The sequence below is a fragment of the Camelus ferus genome, chromosome 15 (assembly GCF_009834535.1).
Source record: "Camelus ferus isolate YT-003-E chromosome 15, BCGSAC_Cfer_1.0, whole genome shotgun sequence".
Taxonomy (NCBI): Eukaryota; Metazoa; Chordata; class Mammalia; order Artiodactyla; family Camelidae; genus Camelus; species Camelus ferus.
The window spans coordinates 22,522,309-22,543,699 of record NC_045710.1 but is presented as its reverse complement, the minus strand read 5'-3'; the positions used below and the strand labels follow the sequence as shown (position 1 = coordinate 22,543,699).

Sequence of the window (21,391 nt, the reverse complement as noted above, 5' to 3'; positions counted from 1 at the left end):
ATTTATAAAATAGAAAAGAACCTGATGTGAACATTTTACTTTAATATGACTTAAATTTAAACATTCATGCTTCTTAACTATACTCCTCTGGGAAGGTGCTTTTTTTTATCCACTTTCTCTATTTGATCACCATTCCACTAAACAGGCAGCATTTATTTTCTAGAAATACTCCAGCTGGCTCTTTACTGTGCAGTATAACTACTATTTTAATAGCAAAAAATTAGCAGAAAATAAAATAGTTTGAACTTACCCAAATGAATACGCAGGGCTAGGTTTCCTCATCATTACCCAGTAACTGATTAAACATGTTACTAAACTAAGTAAAAAGGAAAATAATTTTAGCATTAGAAATAGAGCTAGAGGAGAACATAAAGAAATTAAATTTTCAGAATACTTAAGCTGCTGGTTATCAGTGTGTGCAGAGACTAAACCAATAAGTTACTCTAATAATTTATAATCTAATCAAAATAAGCATCCAGATACATGGTAGTTTTAACATGTGGAGAAGCTGAAGTTTCAATATATCATTAAGACAGTTAAATAAAAACTAAACACATGCTTTCATTACTCAATAAGTTACCCACCCTAAGTGGTTTCCATAACTGAGCCTGCAAAAAGTGACACAGTAACAATAAGGGTAATTTGTTTTATCTACACATATGTAATATATTTAACTTTGATAAACTTTATTTAATTTTTTAAAAAAGTTAAACTAAATATAATAACACCTTGATAACATTCTAGATGGGATAAAGTTACGGTCATTTTCTTTTTCTTTTTTGGTCATTTTCTAAGTGTAGTGGAGATTCACTCTAAAACAACTTACCACAGTGTGGAATTCAGGTAACAACTATTTGTTTTAGGCCAATCAAGCAAATTTAGTTACATGACTGATGAAAAGACATTCTTATACTTCTATGGCACAGATCTTGGAGATATCATCATCTAAGCTTTTTGCAACCTTTATATGGAAATATGAAAAGTCCCACAAAGCAGAGCTAAGAGGTTGTCTCACTAGCTCACAATTACACACATACTTTGCAGTTATTAATGCCCCTCATTTCTTTTCCCATCTATGGTTACAGTGGGAACTGGTATATTCTTACATGTTCCTGCTCCCTGGTCACAGCTGACTCATCTACAGGTAGGCACCTGAAGCACCTGACCTAATGTCTGGGTATCATCTTTTCTGTTGCTATATAAATGGGACATTTTCTTCTGGAATATCTCCTAATTATTATTTGTATGTAAGATCCATGTTGATCATCTTACTCATTTCCTTTAAGTAAAGAAAATTTCATAAATTCAGTGCAACAAATTCCTTATTAGCCTCAAAATATTAAGGAGAGTTTTTAATACTTACCTAAAAAGATCAAAAATGGTCAGGTAAGTATATGCAGTTAAAGCTGCAAAACAACAAAATGTTTGGTTAAAATGTTACTGAATCCATTGTTAGGGAATAAATTACCATAATTGTTCATACCAGAGGTATCCAACATCAAAAAAAAATCATGAGTCACTGATTAATCTCATATTTTGGCAATTATCTAGTAAATTTGATTTGATTAATATATGTAGCTAAGTTGGTTAGCTACATATATATTATATGTATTATCTATATATATACAAAAGCTTAATTTAGAACCTAATTTTTTCATTAGGAAAAATGAAGCAGCATATGCTCAAAAGCCCTGTGACCAATTTTTTGCCTTCTTCTGTCATGAATACTATTTTAAATGAATTCCTTAAACAACAGGATGAAAATAATTGTACATAAAAACAAAAGAGGTCAAGACACAAGAAAATATTCCAGATTTCTCTTTTCAAGGAAAATCCAATAAATCTCAAAATCTTATTTATACACTACATAAACTAAAGTACTTATCTATCACACTAAAAAGAAATCTCATGAAAAGAAACATGCACTCCAATGTTCTTAACAGCACAATTTACAATAGCCAAGATACGGAAGCAACCCAAGTGTCCATCAACAGACAAATGGATAAAGACATGGTGTACACACACACACACAGACACACACACACAATGGAATATTACTCAGCCATAAATGAAAGTCTGCCATTTGCAGAAACATGGATGGACCTAGAGAACATTATTCCTAGTGAAATAAGTCAGAGAAAGACAAATTCTATATGATATCACTTGTATGTGGAATCTAAAAAATAAAACAAAAGAATGTATATAGCTAAACAGAAACAGACTCACAGGTATAGAAAACAAACTAGTGGTTACCAGTAGGGAGAGGGAAGGGGAGAAAAGCAAGATAGGGGTATGAGATAATATATATGAACTACTATGTATAAAATAGGTAAGCAACAAGGATGTATTGTACAGCACAGGGAATATCACCATTATTTTGCAATAATTTTTAATGGAGTATAATCTATAAAAATTCTAAATCATTATGCTGTACATCTAAAACTAATATTGTAAATCAACTATACCTCAATTTAAAAAATGTTTTTAAATCTCACTTTTTCAAATCTACTAAAGTTTTTTTTAAAAAAATAATTGCTCACTTTAAATGATAGCACCTAACAACTGAATCAAACTTTACAGTTTATAAGGTACTTTCCAAATAGATTCTCTCATTTAAATCTTTTAAGTTATACTTCAGAATAATATATTCTTTGTAAAGGAAGACATAACATTTATTTAAAATCAGAACAATAAAAGTGAAACTAATATTTAACTCCATAAAAATAAGAATAATGACATACCTATACTATTGGTAGAATTACACCACATAAGCAGGAAGCCAGTACATGTTAAATTTATTGCACCAAAGAGCAGTATCTTCCAGGACTGTGAAAAAGAAAATCATTCGTATTTGCACAGTGCTTATAAACTTCACTGGGATCATACAAGTTGCTATGATTCATGCTCTGATATACAAAGGAATAAGCACAACTTCTTACAAAAAGTCGAAGTGCCACATTTTCTACAAGTATGAAAATTATCATTAACAGTTATTATTATAAAATAAAAACCTAAAACAGTAATTCTAGAAAGGGAATTATTCAAGAGAAAATAAATTCTGACACATAAACTCTGTTGAGAAAATACGCTGACATTTGAATATAATTTTGTCTCTATAAACATGTGTATGGAGACAATGACAAACAAATGGTGCCAAATGTAAAGCAACTGATGACTCTGAGTAAAGGGTATATGGGAGTTCCTTATACTAATTATGTAACTTTTTTGTAAGTTTGAAATTATATTAAAATAAAGTTACCCTGCCCACCCCATTCCCCGAAAAAGGGGCAGTACCTGGTTATCTACCAAATAAGTTGTATGAAAACAGGACTGCAAAAGAGGGAAAGATTACCATGGCTTAGAGTTTCACAGAAAAGGGAGGATCTGAGATACACCACAAAATAGTTAGAATTCAGAAGAAGGAGGAAGGGCATTCTATAAATAAAGGAAGAAGAGACCAAGTGAAGTGTGTTTTATTTTTGTTCCACTCCACTCCCCACAAAGGGAGATCTATGCTTATATGAAAGCAGAAGTGAAATAAATTAGTGAAAAGGCAGTTATCTGGAGGTGTTAAAATTAAACATGTACTTGCAAAGGTCAAGTGTGGTATGGAATAAGATAGTTTTAGAATGTAGATGAAAGGTGTAGGTTTAGAAAGGAAGACAACCTTTGAGAAAGGTGAGAAGGCTAAGATGACTGAAGAGACAGAGAAATTGTAAGGCAGAAAGAAGTGACAGTGATATAGCACGGAGCTAAGAGCCTATAAATCTCTAAAGAGAAAGAAGCAAAGCCATTTTTTAAAACTGAGGGATACTGTAGAGTAGGACTGGAAACTTAAATCCAGATGAGAATCTGTAAAATAGCTGTCATGGGGAATGTACTATTGAATCATCAAAGAAGAGAACAAGAATTACCAGCATGAATTTGTGGTAGACCCGGTTCTGGAACTTCCTCTGCATCCAAGAGCAAAGCCAGAGAAGCAGGTGAAATAGGAATGCTGGAGACTTGAGAATTGATAAGATAGGTTAATGGGACAAAGGACTCTAATATTATTAGAGAGGACATTAATAACATGACTGGACATGGGTCTGGTTAGGACAGGGACTCCTCAAGTCAGAAAAGGAAGATAAAGCGTGAAATACATGCTGTCCTACTTCTGAATCAAGCTATTCATCAACAAGTATTTAAGTACTTAATAAAAGACACTATTCTATGCACTGAAGATACAGTAGTGAACAAAACAGGGATCTTATAATCAAGGTGGGGTGACAGACAATAAGCAAAAATACAAGGTCAGGTGGTGATTAAGTGCGAGGAAGAAAAAGTATATTAAGAACACAGTAATGGAAGATTTGGAAGAGTTACTCTTCTAGACAACATGGTCATAAAAGACTCCTTTGGTGAGGTGACGTGACCAGAAACATGAAAGAGGCAAAGGTACTAGGTGTGCAGATACCTGGGAAAGAAGACAGGAACCACAGTGCAAATGCCCTGAGACAGAAGAGCACCTAGCTGAGAGCTAGACAAGAGAGGTGAGAGAGAGTCTGGGGCCATATCAAGTTGTATCTTGTATACCAGGAAAAGAATTGGGATTTATTCCAAGTGAGATGGAAAGTATCTTAGCTTTCATTTTTAAAAGATCATTCTGCTTCCCCATGTAGAATATAATGCATAGGGGCAAGGATGGAAAGTAGAAAGACCATTTTAATGTGACTGCAATAATCCATGTGGGAAATGATGGTGGCTTCAAAGGTGCTAAGAAGGTATTAGAACAGTCAGATTCTGGGTATTATACTGAAGACAAAGCTAGCAAGATTTACTTATGAAACAGTTCTGAGGGGTGAAGGAAAGAGAGGGGAAAGAATCACTCCAAGATTTCTGGCCTGAGCCATTTAATGAGGAAGTGACAGAAAGTCAAAGTTCAGGCTTGATCATATTAAATCTGAGATGCCCATTAGATACCCAGGTGAAAATGTTGGGAAGGCCATTATACACAGGAATTGGGAGGTAGGGAAGAAGTTAGGAACTGAGATATAAATATGGGGTCATCAGCATATGGTAGTGAAAGTGTCACCTGGATGGAATAAATATAAACAAGAAAGGCCGGAGTTCTAAGTCATGGGACACTGCAAAACTTAGAGGTCAGAAAGATGAGACGGAAGTAGCAAAGAAGACTAAAAATAATAGCCAAGTAAGTAGGAGGAAAACCAAAAGTGGTACTTCAGAATACAAATGAATAAAGTGCTTTAAGGAAGAAGCGACTGATTTTTGACAAATGCCACTGAAGGTCAAATAAGAAGGGACATGAGGATGACTGTTGACTTTGGCAACATAGAGGTTATTAGTTACCTTGTAAAAGCTGTTTCTGTAGATAAGTGGAGACTGGAGCCAGATTGGTTTTAACAGAGACAGGGAGAAGAGAAAGCGAACAAAGAGAGTAGAGACAATTATTTTAAGTAGTTTTGCCATAAAAGGAAGCATAGAAAGAAGCAGCAACTGAGAGCAATATATGGCATGTAATTATGACACAAGGAGAGGAGAATGAATTAACAAGAAACAACAACACAAGAGACAGAAAGATCAGTTACAGGAATGTCATCTGTGAGAAGGCAACAGTGGAGGGATTGGCCTCAAGACAGCAGATTGGACAGTTCTTTCACAGAAACAGGAAGGAAGCAGGGTGTTGGTAGGTGTGCTAATGACAGGATGCAGAAGTTTTCTTCTGATTATTCCTTTTACCCTATTGAAACAGGAAGCAAGATCAACAGGTTAGAGTGAGGATGAATAAGGTTTTGGAAGTTTGAGGACAGAAGTGACAGAAAATGGCTGAAACTGTTATTTAAGAAAGTGGAAAACTGAATGAACTAGGAAGATACAGTATGGGCAGTGCTAGTTGCATACTTGACCATGAATTTAAAGTGAGACCTGTTGGCATGTCTGTGTGTTTCTTTCAGGCTACACTCAGTAGCTTGCATGCAGGTACAGAGTAGAAAGAAAGAGGACTTAATAAGGTTAAGGATTTGCCAAGGAAGTATGTTAGACAGAAGGGGAGGATAAAGAAGTTGAAGGCATATGCAAGAAAATAAAAATGATGGACCACAGAGTCTAAACTGATAAATAAGCAAATGAGGATAAGTGAAGCAAAAAACAATGAAAATATGGCAGAGTCAGTGGACTGGAGGTCCTAGTAAGACTGACGAATTACTGGAGTTGGGGAAAAGGGAGGGGTGAACTGGAAAGACTAGAGATGGTGACTGAAGAGTAAAATGCTTGAAATTGAGACAATGGGAAGATATAGTTACTATAAATGATAAAGTCCATGGTATGATCATAGGAGTGGATAGTTAGGAGGGGGAGAAGGCGAGATTATCTGTGGTGAGGAAGTAAGGAACTGAGAGGTAAGGAGCTTCCACATGAAATATGAAATTACCAAGAACTAAGACAGGTGTAGGAATGAAGAGAGATGAGCCAGATATGTCTTTTAAGATTTAAATTATGACAGAGATTATCTACACAGTTCAAGTCTTCCTGTATCAGTTTTGTTCCTACTACCTATTCTGTGCTTCAATGAAGTGTACTGTTAAAGAATTTTCTGATTACTTCTGCAATATAGTTGCTTTCCATCAACATAATAAAGCTGTAGCTATCAGCTCTCAAGAGATCATCCTAAATGGTCTAGACACACAAGAATCAGATAAGTTTCCAATCCTGGCTCTTGAAGTTTAACATTCAGGGATGATAGGTGTTTGCAGCCGCCGCCGTTGCTCTCCAACCCGAGCGCCGCCTCTAGCTTGCCGAGCTCCAGCCAAAGGAGGAGGTGGGTAAGTAAGGAGGTCTCTATACCATGGCGCGTAAAAAGCAGACCGCCCACAAATCAACCGGTGGTAAAGCACAGAGGAAGCAACTGGCTACAAAAGCCTCTCGCAAGAGTGCGCCCTCTACTGGAGGGGGTGAAGAAACCTCATCGTTAGAAGCCTGGTACCCCGTGAAATTAGACGTTATCAGAAGTCCACTGAACTTTTGATTCGCAAACTTCCCTTTCAGTGTCTTGTGCGGGAAATCAGGACTTCAAAACAGATCTGCGCTTCCAGAGTTCAGCTGTTGGTGCTTTGCAGGAGGCAAGTGAGGCCTATCTAGTTAGCCTTTTGAAGACACCAACCTGCGTGCTATCCATGCCAAACGTGTAACAATTACGACAAAAAACATCCAGCTAGCACACCACATATGTGGAGAACGTGCTTAAGAATCCACTATGATGGGAAACATTTCATTCTTTAAAAAAAAAAAAAAAAGCTCTTCTTCCTGTTATTGGTAGTTCTGAACATTAGATTTTTTTTTTCCATGGAGTCAAAAGGTACCTAAGTATATGATCGCAAGTGGAAAAATAGGGGACAGAAACCAGGTATTCGCAGTTTTTCCATTTTTGTTTGTGTGTGAATTTTTAATATAAATGCAGGGACATAAAGCATTAATGCAAGTCAAAATTTTTCAGTGAACAAGTTTCAGCAGTTCAACTTTATAACAATTATAAATAAACCTGTTAAATTTTTCTGGGCAATGCCAGCATTTGGATTTTTTTAAAACAAGTAAATTTCTTATTGATGGCAACTAAATGGTGTTTGTAGCATTTTTATTATGCAGTAGATTCCATCCATTCACTATACTTTTCTAACTGAGTTGTCCTACATGCAAGTACGTGTTTTTAATGTTGTCTGTCTTCTGTGCTGTTCCTGTAAGTTTGCTATTAAAATACATTAAACTATAAAAAAAAATTCAGGGATGATAATATTTCCAAATACTTCAATTACTGAGTTCTGACTACATTCCAAGATTTTAGAAACAGGGGATATAGTGGTTAAAAAAAAAAAGAAAAGAAAAGAAGCCTTTAGTTTGGTATCACAACACATGGTCAATCATTGGTACTGCTTATTATGTTCCACTGAAGCTAGGATTACTTAAAATCCATCAAATATTTACTGAGTGCTTATTTTATACTTCTATTAAAAAGTGAGCAAAAGACATATAGTCACTGCCCTCAGGGAGCTTACTGTTTAAGACAATAATGAGAACAAAGAAAATAGAATAATAACTATGAGGTCTACACTGGTGACCAAAAAGGGTACAGATGATTTTTTTATTTACAGTCTTGAAGCATAACTTATTTTTCCTGCCTAACATTAAAAATGAGAAAACATGATTTCAGACCACATGCACTTTATTTGTTTAATAATGTAAGGCAATGCCTAAACAATTTCTCTTCGAAATTCTAGAATTAGAGTAAAATCTAAAGTCTAGTTTTCTCCCAAGCAAAACAACTGTATAGCAAAGTATTGTTAATTTTACATTAGAAAATTACTTACCCAATGTAAAAAAATGACAACAGTGTGGTGGGATCAAGAGTGATTTCTATTTGTCTTAAAAATCACCTTTTTTCAATGTTATAATATTGTTTGTGCAATAATTAAAACTAGAGTTAATGAATAAAAATAACTTACCCTTCGGTCAGCTGCTACCAGTCTAAATTCCTGTAATAACTTGCCAAAAAAAGATCTTTGTGGTTTTCTGAAGAGATGAATTGTCCCCTTTAAAACAGACAAAAAATACACAGGTCAGCATGAAAGTGTCTAATCCTCTTCATAGTTCCTGTGATATGATACAGTACTAAGAACTAGCATTTACTGAATGCTTTAAATATGCCAAGCTTTACATGTATTTATCTATTTAAGACTCACAATAGTCTATGAGGTAAGAACAATTTTTAGTAAATGCAAGTAATGAGCAGGAATTCAAACCCAGGCATTTTAGCTTCAGACCAAACTCTTTTTCTAAAATGGATTAGACAATTTTGAACCAGAAAAGCAAAACAGCTCTACCAGAAAGAAAATATTACAATTTACCTAATTAAAGCTTTATATATGAAAGGCTTGGCAACTATCACCACCGTAAAACCTCTGAGTTTCTCTCTTGGGCAAAGTATAAGGCATCTTAGCTAGCTTTCATGGTCCCTGCTAGTACATAGCATGGTGCTAGCAGAAGGGCAGGCAGTGGGGTTACGAGTGAAAGAGACTACAGTGGGATTTACCACCCAAGTTTAGGAAACCATGTAGTAAAGCCCTAACATAAAGCAGAACTCAAACAAACATAGGAAATTAGCCTGTGAAGAGGTAGTACCCAACATCAGTGGGAAAAATATGAGTTATTCTATAAATGCTATTTGGAAAAACGTACAGTTGGATCCTTACTATACCTTTTACTCTTTTTTTTATTATTTTAAAATTAAAATATAAAACTATAGAGTACTTGAAGAAATGTATGGATAATGTATGTATAATCTTAGAGGTGGAGAAGTTTTTTCCTAATAGGACATAAAACCAAGAAGCTGTAAAGGAAAACACTGATCAACTTTACTATATACTTTCAAGATAGGAACACAATATCCTACCAAAAAGAAAAAAAAAACCTGGGAAGACATAGTGAAAACTTAAAAAAATTTTTTTTCAATTATTTATTTTTTTAAACTTTTAATTTATTTATTATTATTTTTAAAAATTTTTCTTTTAGAAAACTTTTGTTATTCCAAAATCAAAGTAACCTTGTCTAGGGGAAAAAACTCTTCACAATTTTCAATTGGTCATACTTAATAATTTGATTGCTAAGTCCCATATATTTAAACACTTGGATTTTAATTTTAACAAAATACTTTCCTAGATGGAAAAGGCCATAATTACCATAATAATCATATTATATTTCCACCCCACTAACGTTGGCCAATTTGACTAAACACTGAAGCTCCACAGACAGCAGTGGAACTGGGTTTCAACAAATTAAGAATGTGAAAAACCTCTCAGATCCAATTCAAGCAGAGGTATGATTTTCTTTTAGTTAGCATCTAGAAACATCTTCGTAGTTATAAAATGGTATATTCCACTTCTTCAAGTTTGACATGTCATTAGTTGTATTATGTTGAGACTCAGGAAAGGCAGAAAATAAGGTGAGCACCAGAAATTTGGCATAAGAAAAACAGCAAAATGTTGATAATTGTTGAGGCCAACTGTTGGCTACATGGGGGCTCATTATATTGTATTCCCTCTACTTTTGCATATGTTTGAAACGTTCCACGATAAAAAATTAAAGTAAAAAATACTTTAAATTATAAAAATAAAGCATCAGAAAATGGTGTTACTAATTTTGATATCCAAATAAAGACCAGTGTATGTGTGTAACCCTAAGGCTGTGCTCAGCCAATTCAGTTGAAAAGGAACAATACGCTATTTTCCTTTGAGATGTGAACAAATTGCTAATGTTAACAAATATACTTTAGGTTTAAAGTATTATGTTTGGGATATTTTGGCCCCAAAGATAAATTATGCCTAATACTGTATCCTTGCATATCTTCTAACTTCAGCCCAGTTTAAATTTTAAGTTACTTCAAGTTTTAGGTTAAGACAATCGGTAAGGTTTCTAAAAGGCCAAGGACCATATCTGACGCCACTGTGATACTGAGGGGGGAAAAAACACAAAAATCCTAACGTTCATGTCCCTCTTTCCAAAATTACATTGGCTCTCCATGGTTATCAGGATAAACTCCCAACTTTACAACCTGGAATTCAACTTAGCATCAGTTTCTTTCCCATTTTTTCTCTTGCTCCAGATAGAATCCTCAAATTCAACTAAACTGTTGTAATCCATGTCTCATGATTATACCACTCTAGAGCGAAAAGGCCAGGCCTGTCTAATCCAAGCTGTAATACCCTACAGCACTTAGCAAGTTACTTGACCTCTGTTTCCTCATCCAAATGAGAATAATGAGTAGCAGACTGAAAGCACTGGAGTAAGGGATAAAGTACTCAGTTTTTGGTTAACCACCTATATGAAGCCTTACTAGATTATTCCAAACTACAGTGTTTTTTATGCCACTTGCTTTATAATTAACAGTAGAATAGCCTTCATTTCATCACCTTGCATGGTAAGTTAACTTTTCAGTAACTTCACTGATGACAAGGGCTCTATTTCCTTTACATTTTCCAAGACAGCACTATGCATTGCACATAGAATGTTCTTAATAAATAACATATACTGGGTGACTCATGAAACCTTTCTTTCTCAAAGCTTTAAAAAGAAACCTTAATGGCCACTATTTCCCTTATTACTAATGTTTCAAGTGTAAAAATTTAGTGTCACAGTTACATATTCAGTGTTTTATAAAACAGATATTTATTGAAAACTTCCTCTGGGCCAAGTACTATACCAAAGGTTCTGGGAATACTAGTGAATGAACAGGTCCTTCTCTCAAAGAACTTACAGACTAGGAAGTGAGAAAGACAAGCAAGTAAATACATATTTTAGCAGTCTGGTAAGACTCCAGTTATTGGTAAAAATCACCCTACAGGAACATAAAGGTGGCACCTAATAGGCTCTTGAGACATAGCAGAAAGGCTCATGAAAGAGACTACAGGGCATGTCACAGTTATATTAATAAGGACAAAGGGTGGAAGGAGAACGATTTTGGCAGGTAGAACAGCATATATTAGGTGCAAAGGTCTAATTCTTACAGCACGACCTACAAACTGTTCACTGTAGCTGGGATACGGATATATGTATGCACGTGGAAGGCTGTAAAGGTAAGAAGTTTGACTACAAATGTCTTTGTATGCCATACTAAATAGGACTTTACTTTGAGGACTACAGAAAAAAAATGGAAAGATTTTAGGCAAGGAAGTACCATGGCAAAATTTTAGAAACTGAACTTTGGCTACACAGTGGTGAATGTTTTGAAGGAGAACGTAGCTAGAGGCTATTTGGTCAGCCCAAAAAAGTAAACTTTCACTCACTTTGTATGTAAAGATTACAGAAAATTTACAAAAGATTTAAAACGTATGTGAATAAGACATTTTTTCGACCATATCCACTCAAGGAAAAACTTAATAGAGTGACAGTGCTTAGGCACAGAAACGTGGTCCTTTTCTCATACGCGAGCTATCAATAACAAATTCATGAATTTTTCTGATAAAACGGTTTGTACCTCTTTTGACACTGAAATCACACTCAACTGCTTATCTTTGAGTAAAAGTCAGAGAGCTATACAATTTATTTCTAAAGGCATAAAGTGACTAATTCTTCTGACAAAATTTAGATTAAACACCATATTCCCCCAAACCATAAAGTATACTGGGATCTGCAAATGCACAAAAAACCTGCAATAAGAGGCTCTATTAACACCTGGACTTTCACCAGTCTCTGGCCTTCTGAAAGCTGCTGCCGTGCCCGGCTATCTGCACTCAACAAAGCCAAGCTGGAAAGTGGGGCGTCAGCCTCAATACCCTAACTCATCACCCTCTTCATTTACGCCAGCGTTGTCAATGCTGTAAGCATCACTATTACGGTCGTTGTTGTGGAGTTTTTTTTTCAGATATTATGTTGGTGTAGCAGTCGCTCAGACCAGCAAAGACTTTTATTTCTATATCGAAAATATCACGGCAGGGAAGAGGCATAAACTCGCCCAGGGTCGAAAGCTTGGCCTGCAGCGGGGCTGGGGTCCCGAGCCGCAAAGGAACCGGGTGAGGGAGCGAGGGGGCACCAGAGCTCTGAGGAGTCTCTCTCAGACACCAGCCGCTCCTCCCGGGGAGCCCAAGCATAACTCCAGAGCCCTCGTCTGCGAAGCGGAGGCACTACAAGGCCGCTTCAGGACGAGAGAGCGTAAGAGGAATCACAACGAGAGAAACCCTCACGCCCCTGGCCAACTCACCATGGTAAGGAGCTGCACGGCTCCCGCCGGAAGATGCTCTGGGAGCTGGTTTTTCCTTAGAGCGGAAGGGGTGGGGAATCAGAGGCCGATTGGCTGCGAACGACGCAGGGGCGGAAGTGCGTGCACTAACCTCCGGGTCCCGCGCCCCCTTCCCGGCTGCCCCTGCGTTCTATAGAGGCGAAGGCGGTGGCTAGAGGGACTCTTTTGAGCTTTACGCGGTCTGGAAATGCAGCTGAGCCTCGAGGTCCTTGTCAAGGAGCAAGTAGGGGTTGTTTGTAATGTTAGGAAAATTTCTTTTGAGTCCTGAAGCGCTTTTACCTATGTTTTGGTACTTAGTTTTTGCAATACCTTATGAAACAGCTTTCCCATTTTTCAAGTGAGGAAACGATAAAGAAAATTGCCTATAGGGCGAGGATATAGCTCAAGGTTAGAGCATATGCTTAGCATGCACAAGTTCCTGGGTTCAATCCCCAGTACCATCTCTAAGAATAAATAAGTAAGTAAGCAAGCCTAATTACCTACCCCCCAAGAAAAGAAACTTGCCCAGAGATACACATCTATTTTGCCGTAATAACTGAATTTGAACTCAGACCAACTACAGAGTACCATGTTGTAATTCCTAAAATACGTCTTACATTCTATGAGATTAATTTTATTTTAGAAAACGGAAAATAAAACATGGATATAGAATTCACTGGGCAAAAAATGAATATGGCGCATGTGCGTGTATGGTACTGATCTCATGAAAATTATATTCTAGTAAGGAGAGACAAGTAGGGAGAAGGAAGTTTTATAAATATATTGATAAGTAGTGTAACTTAGAAAATAGGCTAATGGTATAGAGATTAACTGGGTCGCTAATTTAGAGTGGTAGTCAGAAAAAGCTATAAAGGTTTAAACTTGACTTCCAAATGACCGAAGTCCTTTTGTAAAGTTTTTTTCTAGGCAGAATAAATAATGCAAATACCTAAGTAAAACAAGCAAGGATGTTTTTAGATCTGAAAGCAGGCAGTATGTCTGGAGCTTTGTGTTTGAGGGGAAGAAATGAAGAGATCTAGGTGTTAAGCAGGTGCCAGATCAAGCAGGAATTTCTAATTGGGGTAAAGAGCTTAGTTTTTGTTGTTGTTTTCTAAGTAAGACAAGAATCCAGTGGACGGCTTTAATAAGGGAGTGACCTTTTACATTTTAAAAAGATCATGGTGGCTGTGTTATGAGGAATAGATTATAAATTTAACGTTTATTAAACACTCATGTGGTAGGCACTATTAGTAAAAGCTTAAAATGTATTAGCTCATTTAATCCTCATAACAGCCCTTTGACATAGGTACTGTTGTTAGACCCTGCCTAGAAAATTGTGTACCAAAGTCACACACCTTAGTCAAGGGCAGAACTGGAATTCTGTACTACACAGCCTAGTTTTAAAGCCTTGCTGCTACTCTGTACTTACTACTCCTGGACAAGATTAGAATCAAGAAAGCAAGTTAGGACATTATTCCCTCATTTACCCCTAGCAAATCATTCTTGATTTTTGAAGATTTCTTTCCAGTCTTTTTGATTTTAACAAACCTGGAATCAAACAGTATATCTTATTTATAGTGTATCTACTTCATTAAGGATACATTGTGCCTTTTTTCCCCTGTCTTAATTTTTCCAGAATTATCATTTTAATGGCCTTAGTGAATTCAATCTTAGGCATGTGCCTTAATATATTTAATTAATTCATTATTGATGAGTAACAAAAATAAGTCTCTCAAGCTATTTTAAGAAGAAAAAAAATCTTACACAGGGAGTTGGGTGATTGGTATAAAATCATAGGAAACAACTAAACAGAATTCAACAATGAAATAGAAGACTTGAGCAACACTATATACATATTAGACTTAACCTATATCTAGAATACACCATCCAACAACAGCAGAGTACATGTTCTTGTCTGGGGCATGTGTAGCATTCCCAGGATAGAATATCTGTTAGGCCATGAAATAATTTTCAATAAATTTGAAAGGATTGAAATCATAGAAAGTATTTTCTCCAGATATACTGGAATGCAGTTAGAATCCATAACAGAAGGAAATTTGGGATATTCCTGTCTTGTGGAAATTAAAAAACATACTCTTAGTCAATCGATCAAAGAAGAAATCACAAGAGAACTTAGAAAATACATTGAGATGAATGAAAATGAAAACTTATAATCCCCAAACTTATTGGATACAGCAAATGAAGTTCTTAGAGGGAAATTTATAGCTCTAAATGCCTATATTAAAAGAAGAAGGAATATCTCAGATCAATAACCTATCCTTTCATCTTAAGAAACTAGAAAAAGAACTGCAAACTAAACATGAAGCAAGCAAAAGGAAGGAAATAAAGTTTGGAGAGGAAATAAATAAAATAGAGAAAAGCAACAAAACCAAAAACTGATTCTTTGACATTGCAACAAAATTGACAAAGCTTTACCTAGACCAAGAAAAAAAAAAAAGACTCAAATTACTAAAAATCAGGAAAGAAAGAGAGGGACATTACTATTGATTTTACAGAAATAAGGATCATAGGGAATATTATAAATAATTGTATACCAACAAATTAGATAACCTAAATGAAGTGGGCTAATTTCTATAAAAACACAAACCACTGAACATGACTCAGGAGGAAATAGAAAATCTGATTAGACAGATAACAAGCAATTAAATTAAACAAACAAACAAAACTTTCTACAAAGGCCCAGGCAGAGATGGCTTCACTGGTGATGTCTGCCAAACATTTGAGGATAGAATTGGCACCAATCATCCACAAACTCTTCCCAAAAAATTCTGAGTAGGGAACACTTCTGTACTCATTCTATGAAGCCAGAATTACCCTGATACCAAAACTAAACAAATGTATCACAGAACTACAGACCAATATCCCATATGAATATAGATGCAAAAAAAAAAAAACTCAACAAAATATTAGCAAAATGAATCCACCAACATATAAAAGAATCATACACCATGAATGAACGGGAATTCACAGAAATGCAAAGTAGTTTCAACATATGAAAATTAACAATGCAATACACCATATTAATAAAGCGCAAAAGCCACACAATCATCTCAACAGATAAAGAAAATCACTTGACATATCCAACACCCTTACCTGCAAAACCACTGAACAAACTAGGAAAAGAACTACAGACATAGGTTCTTGTGCTGAATAATTAGACCTAGCAGTTTGGAGGTGAACTATTTTGTAATTAGACCTTGATCTTTGTATGAAGTTAGTAGACTTTTAGTTTTGTTTTAAAAATATTTTTGCCATTAATCTGCTTATTCTCTTTATGGTTGCTTTTGCTAGTTATCTCTATTACAAAAGTTGTTTCATGTGTTTTGTTTATATTGTATTGTTTTATCTATTCTTTTTATGAAGTCTTTTTTTGTTAGATTGAAATATAGTCAGTTTACAATGTGTCCATTTCTGGTGTACAGCATGTTTCAGTCATATACATACATACATATATTTGTTTTTGTATTTTTTCATTATAGGTTACTACAAGATACTGAATCTAGTTCCCTATGCTATACCCAAGAAACTTGTTTTTCTATTTTATATATAGTAGTTATTATCTGCAACTTTCGAACTCCCAGTTTATCCCTTCTCACTCCCTTTCCCACTGGTAACCATAAGATTGTTTACTATGTCTGAGTGTTTCTGTTTTGTAGATAAGTTCATTAGAGTCTTTTTTCTTTTTTAAGATTCCATGTATGAGTGATATCATGTGGCATTTCTCTTGCTCTTTCTGACTTACTTCACTTAGAATGATTTCCAGGTCTATACATGTTGCTGCAAATGGCATTATTTTATTCTTTTTTATGGCTGAGTAGTATTCCATTGTATAAACTGAATTTGCCACTTTGAGTATTACATGCCAATTATTTTGTACAATGCTCCTGGAGTAGATTCACATTATGCATCTTCGACAGGAATAGCACAGAATACTGCGTTTTTCTCATTGATCCTATTATGTGAAATATGGCCCATTAATGGTAACTTTCCTCACTAGATTATGGTGGTATCTGTCAAGTTTTTCCAGTGTAAAGTAACTGTTTCTCCCTAAGTAATACTTTGTGGGGATGTATTTTGAAACCGTGTAAGTATCTCATTCTTCATCACATTTTGAATTTATTCTTGCATTTATGTATATATTCATATTGGCTCGTACTTTCTTATTTGATGGGTTACAGTCCATTACTATAATTACTTATTTTGATGCTCAAAATTGTCCAGTGAGACCTCCTCTAATCAGTCAATAATTCATCCTCTTCCTTGTTTAAGCACTTTCTTTTCTGGCACAAGATATTCTGGGTCATCAGGTATTTTCTTTGACCTAAATCTGGAATTGGCCATTTCACCAAGGAGCCCTGGTTCCTTTAGTGGATATTATGGACTGAATGTGTCCCCTTAAAATTTGTATATTGGAACCCTACCCCACAATTTGATGGTATTCGGATATGTGCCTTTGGGAGATAATAAGGGTTAGATGAGGTCAAAGTGGTGGGATCCTCATGATGGGATTACTGTCCTTATAAGAAGAGACATCAGAGAGCTTGCTCTTTCTGCCATGTGAGGACACAGCCATTTGCCAAGACAGTGAGAGCTCTCACCATAAACCACATTGTTAGCACCTTGATCTTGGATTTCCCATGCTCCAGAACTGGGAAAATAAATTTCTGTTGTTTAAGCCACAGCTTAAATTATTTTTGTTATGGCAACCCACACAGGATAAGATTCTGATACCAAAAGTGGGGTGTTGCTTTTTCTTAGGTCAGTTTCCCAAAGTAATAGAAATAAAAGCAAAAATAAACATATGAGACCTAATCTAACTTATAAGCTTTTACAAAGGGAACCACAAATAAAACAAAAAGACAAAGTTTCAAATAAAAAAAAATCAAAAGGCAAAATAAAGTTTATAATTTATTTCCAATCCATTAGGATAAAAACTCACTTATGTAGCTGAACCTTTTAATTCATTTCTTCTGAAGAAAAGTACAAAAGACCAGAGTAGAACTGAGACAACCATTTAAAGGAAAATCCTTTGACTCAGAGTCCAAAAACAAACTGTAAATGGTTCATTCTACCAAAAGAATTAGTTTTTGTACAAAATATAATGAATTTTACACTATAAACAAAGACTGCTGTATATTTACTTAAATTAGAATTCTAGTATCTGCTTTTCCTCTAATTCTTCCCAAGCACAAAGCATATATGCAGTTGCAAATCTAATAACCTCAACTGGCAGACTTAGAAAAAGCTTTTACCCTTAAGATATTTGAAAAGATGGTATTGATTCTTTCCCTTGACTCAAAGTCCAGTACATCAATACATTTTAATTTAGTTTACAAAACTCTGCCATATTAACATGAAGAGCACACTAACGTTTAAACATTACATTCTACTGAATAACGTGACACAGCTCAGTGCAAAATCTACAACGTCAAAATCTAAGTCTAATATTAGTTTGGAAAACCTCAGCAACTTCTATCTGTATTGAAAAAGACCAAACCAACCCCTTACACTTCCTACTATATAATATGCTATTTTTATGGCCTTTCTATGAAAGAAAAAAAAACTTAAAATAAAACAGGCATAGTAAGTCAAAGAAAACAGTTCTCCAGCGCTAAGCTCAACTTCAGACTTGATCGGGAAACACATGGATGGATATTCATACAGTAATATAATTTTCTGACTCAAAGTTTATGACAATATTAATTTGACTTTTCCATCTTTTAACATTTGGAGCCTTTGTTATCTAAAAACTTCCCCAATAAAAAGTGAGCTACATTCAATTATTATAGATAAAATTATAATTTTAGAGTTTATATTTTAAAAGTTGAGCTTGAAGCACATGGATCTTTAACATGATTGATTAACCCAGTTCTCTAAGTATCAATATTAATAATTTTCTAAATGAAATTTGAGCTTTATTGAAAATGTTTTAATTTAGGATGTTCCTAATTCTTGTCATCATGTATATTTTATCATCTTTCATTGTCAGTATTTTATAATTGATGCTTTTAATGTTTGAGGCCTTTAAAAGATACCACTTATGATATAAAATATGCATGGTTCTAGCTCAAAAACTTCTATTTATCTCAATCCTTATTTTTATTATCCAGGGAGTTCTATTATTAGAAGAAACATGATTTAAGTTATGGCTATAAATAGCACATGATCTTAAGAAACCATTCATCTTCTATATTTAGATAAATCTTTAAGGTGAGAAAGAGTAAAGTTAAAAAGAATATGTTTTCATTACAAAATTCTTATCTAGTAGGGGCAAGTTTTTAACTGTAATGTGTTCTCTCAAAACCAAAGATATTTTTCCTAAGTGAAAAATATTTGTTACTACTATTAAACTATACTTTCCACTTATGACATTTTATATAAAAGCACCAAAGAAAATTTCTGTAAACAAACTTTTAACCAGTAAGCTAAGGGCAAATATCCATTTGCCTTTATTACAATATTTAAAAGGCCATGATATGAGTCTCTACTTCCTACAATGACATTTTTATAATAAAAATCCAGGCATACTTATACAAACAAGGAACGGAATTACTGTACATTTCTGGGGAACAAAAGGCAGATTAACAGACTAAAACTTTTTAGTTAACAAAGTGAGCACAAGAAACCTATAAAATGTATGCAATGTATAAAAATTCAGTACTTTTTTAAAGTTTCATTGGAGGGATTAATAATTATTAATAAAAGATGGTAGATCCACTGGCTTATAATTTCTTGTAAACAGTAAGAAAGTAATAAGCAATAAATTAGAAATGTCTTAGCTCCCAGTACTTCCCTTCTCTTGCACAGGAACCACTTTTACAGCAGTTAATTGGCTTTCTTAAATATGAGAATAACTCTAGCAGAAAATAAATTCCACTAGGAATAAGTTAACAGTCTACAGTAGATTTCTGACAAATATATTTGAAAAAAAAAAATACTGCACGTCACATGAGGATTGATCTACATGTTGTATGACAGAGTGTCTCAAAACTTCAAAATTCTGTTTCACTAGATTTATTGCTATCATATTGCTTTCTAAATTGTTTGGTAGAAAGGTAACAGAAAAACAAAAAGTGAAAAGAACACATTATTTAATGTTTATAGATTTATGAAGAAGAAAAAAACCTTCAAAAAACTTTTTCCTACTACTGTTAGGTAGGAAAAAGTTTCATTTGGCACACGATTTGTAAAAAGAAAAAAGAAAAAAAAAAAAAAACCCAAAAACACAACAGTGTTTGGCATCCTAATCACCCATCACCTGTAGTAAAGAGAACAGTAGGAAAGGAAAAAAGGAAAAATTACTACTTTAAGAAACACATCATAAGACAGACAACCAAAGGCTCTTGTGTCTTCTACCATTCACTGTCTCTGGAATACTTTCATCTGTAACATAACATACAAATTACTATTTACATTATGATTACAGTGGTAAAGAAGACTAGCGTCAGTTTTCATTGTTCTCTAATTTACAGTGCTCATCGGGATAACCATGACCATCAAGGCAAGAAGGCCTTAAACAAAATATTCCAATTGCATTTTATACTTTATTTAAGTTTATTTTATGGTTCATCTTCAGGGGTGCACAAAAAATTTTAAGACTCTGAAAAGTCCTGTAAACTTAGGCTGAGTTTCTGTAGCTGATAACTATTCATTGAAGATGGTGTGTTTTTCTCTTGGAAAGGAAAACGTTCTGCAGGCTTAAACAGTGGTATCTCCAAAGTCCTTGTTCCAACGTATGTATGCTTCTAAGGTTTGAGGGCTCACACTGCGTTTTATCTTTTTTAAGGATTCAGTGAAGTCCGATAAGCGAATATTTCTCATCTAGAATGGAAAAAAAAAAAAGACAATATAAATGATGAACATATATATAGTGGTTAACCTAACGATGGATAAAAATAATGTTGCTATTGTCTAGTAACGTTATAAATATATACAGATGTATTCTTAGAAAATCATGTCCATTATCTTACTTTACATACTAAATTCTGGGCAAGTTTGCTATATATGAAATCCCACCAAAATGCAATACTAATATACTTTCATTTCATATGTTTAGCTTCCTAGATAGAAACATTTAAATCACAATATTTTCCCATTATAAAAACAAAACATACACATAGAAAATATGGGAAACTATAGACAAATTAAAAAAAAAAAGAATCACTCAATTCCACCATTCAGATATACAACCAATACTTGGCTTATCTCCTTCCAATTTTTCTCTGCGTAGTTTTATTTTAATTTTGCATTCTCCAGTCTCATTCCCCACAAACATACTCTAGTTAAATTCATACCAGGTTTATCAGAAAGGAAAGAGGAGTTTACAAGATGCAGTTGGGACTTTTAAGGAAATATTGCTCTTTAACCACAACATGGAGGAAGCTTATATCTGAAATGTTCTAATATTAATATTGCTTATAATGCATTTTTATATTACTTTGGTCTTATTTTCTGACATTTTTAATTGGCTCTGAGAATGCAGAATAAAACAATACTGAGTTAATAAATATCTAATTTTTACCTAAGGATTTTTAAAAGGCAAAATGGAGTTTTGCACAAACGATCATTATTAAAAACTGTTACTTGTATATACATGTGAATGTTGCC

At 34.5% G+C, this 21,391-nt stretch overlaps 2 protein-coding genes and 1 pseudogene across 7 annotated transcripts in view; 1 reads left to right on the top strand and 2 right to left on the bottom strand.

The window, feature by feature from the left end:
* SLC30A6 (solute carrier family 30 member 6) overlaps positions 1-12,801 on the bottom strand; it is a 43,732-nt gene extending 30,931 nt beyond the window's left edge. The window contains exons 1-5 of one of the 2 annotated variants that reach the window (XR_004326224.1): positions 12,746-12,795; positions 8,496-8,582; positions 2,742-2,826; positions 1,364-1,406; positions 251-316 (exon numbers count right to left, since the gene is read on the bottom strand). Coding sequence is in view for 1 of the 2 variants with exons in the window: in XM_032497321.1 (XP_032353212.1) it covers positions 251-316; positions 1,364-1,406; positions 2,742-2,826; positions 8,496-8,582; positions 12,746-12,748 (284 nt within the window). In the remaining variant the exon portion in view is untranslated. Of the gene's footprint in view, positions 1-250; positions 317-1,363; positions 1,407-2,741; positions 2,827-8,495; positions 8,583-12,745 lie in introns of both variants that reach the window. The other variant, XM_032497321.1, reaches the window with a different exon arrangement.
* Positions 6,748-7,772, top strand: LOC102524613 (annotated as a pseudogene).
* Positions 12,802-17,679: 4,878 nt separating the features above from the next.
* The window catches only part of SPAST (spastin), a 49,636-nt gene continuing 45,924 nt past the window's right edge, over positions 17,680-21,391 (bottom strand). For all 5 annotated transcript variants that reach the window (XM_032497308.1, XM_032497312.1, XM_032497310.1 and 2 more), the window contains one exon: positions 17,680-20,605. In XM_032497308.1, the coding sequence (XP_032353199.1) occupies positions 20,483-20,605 (123 nt within the window). In that variant the 3' untranslated portion in view covers positions 17,680-20,482. The remainder of the gene's footprint in view (positions 20,606-21,391) is intronic.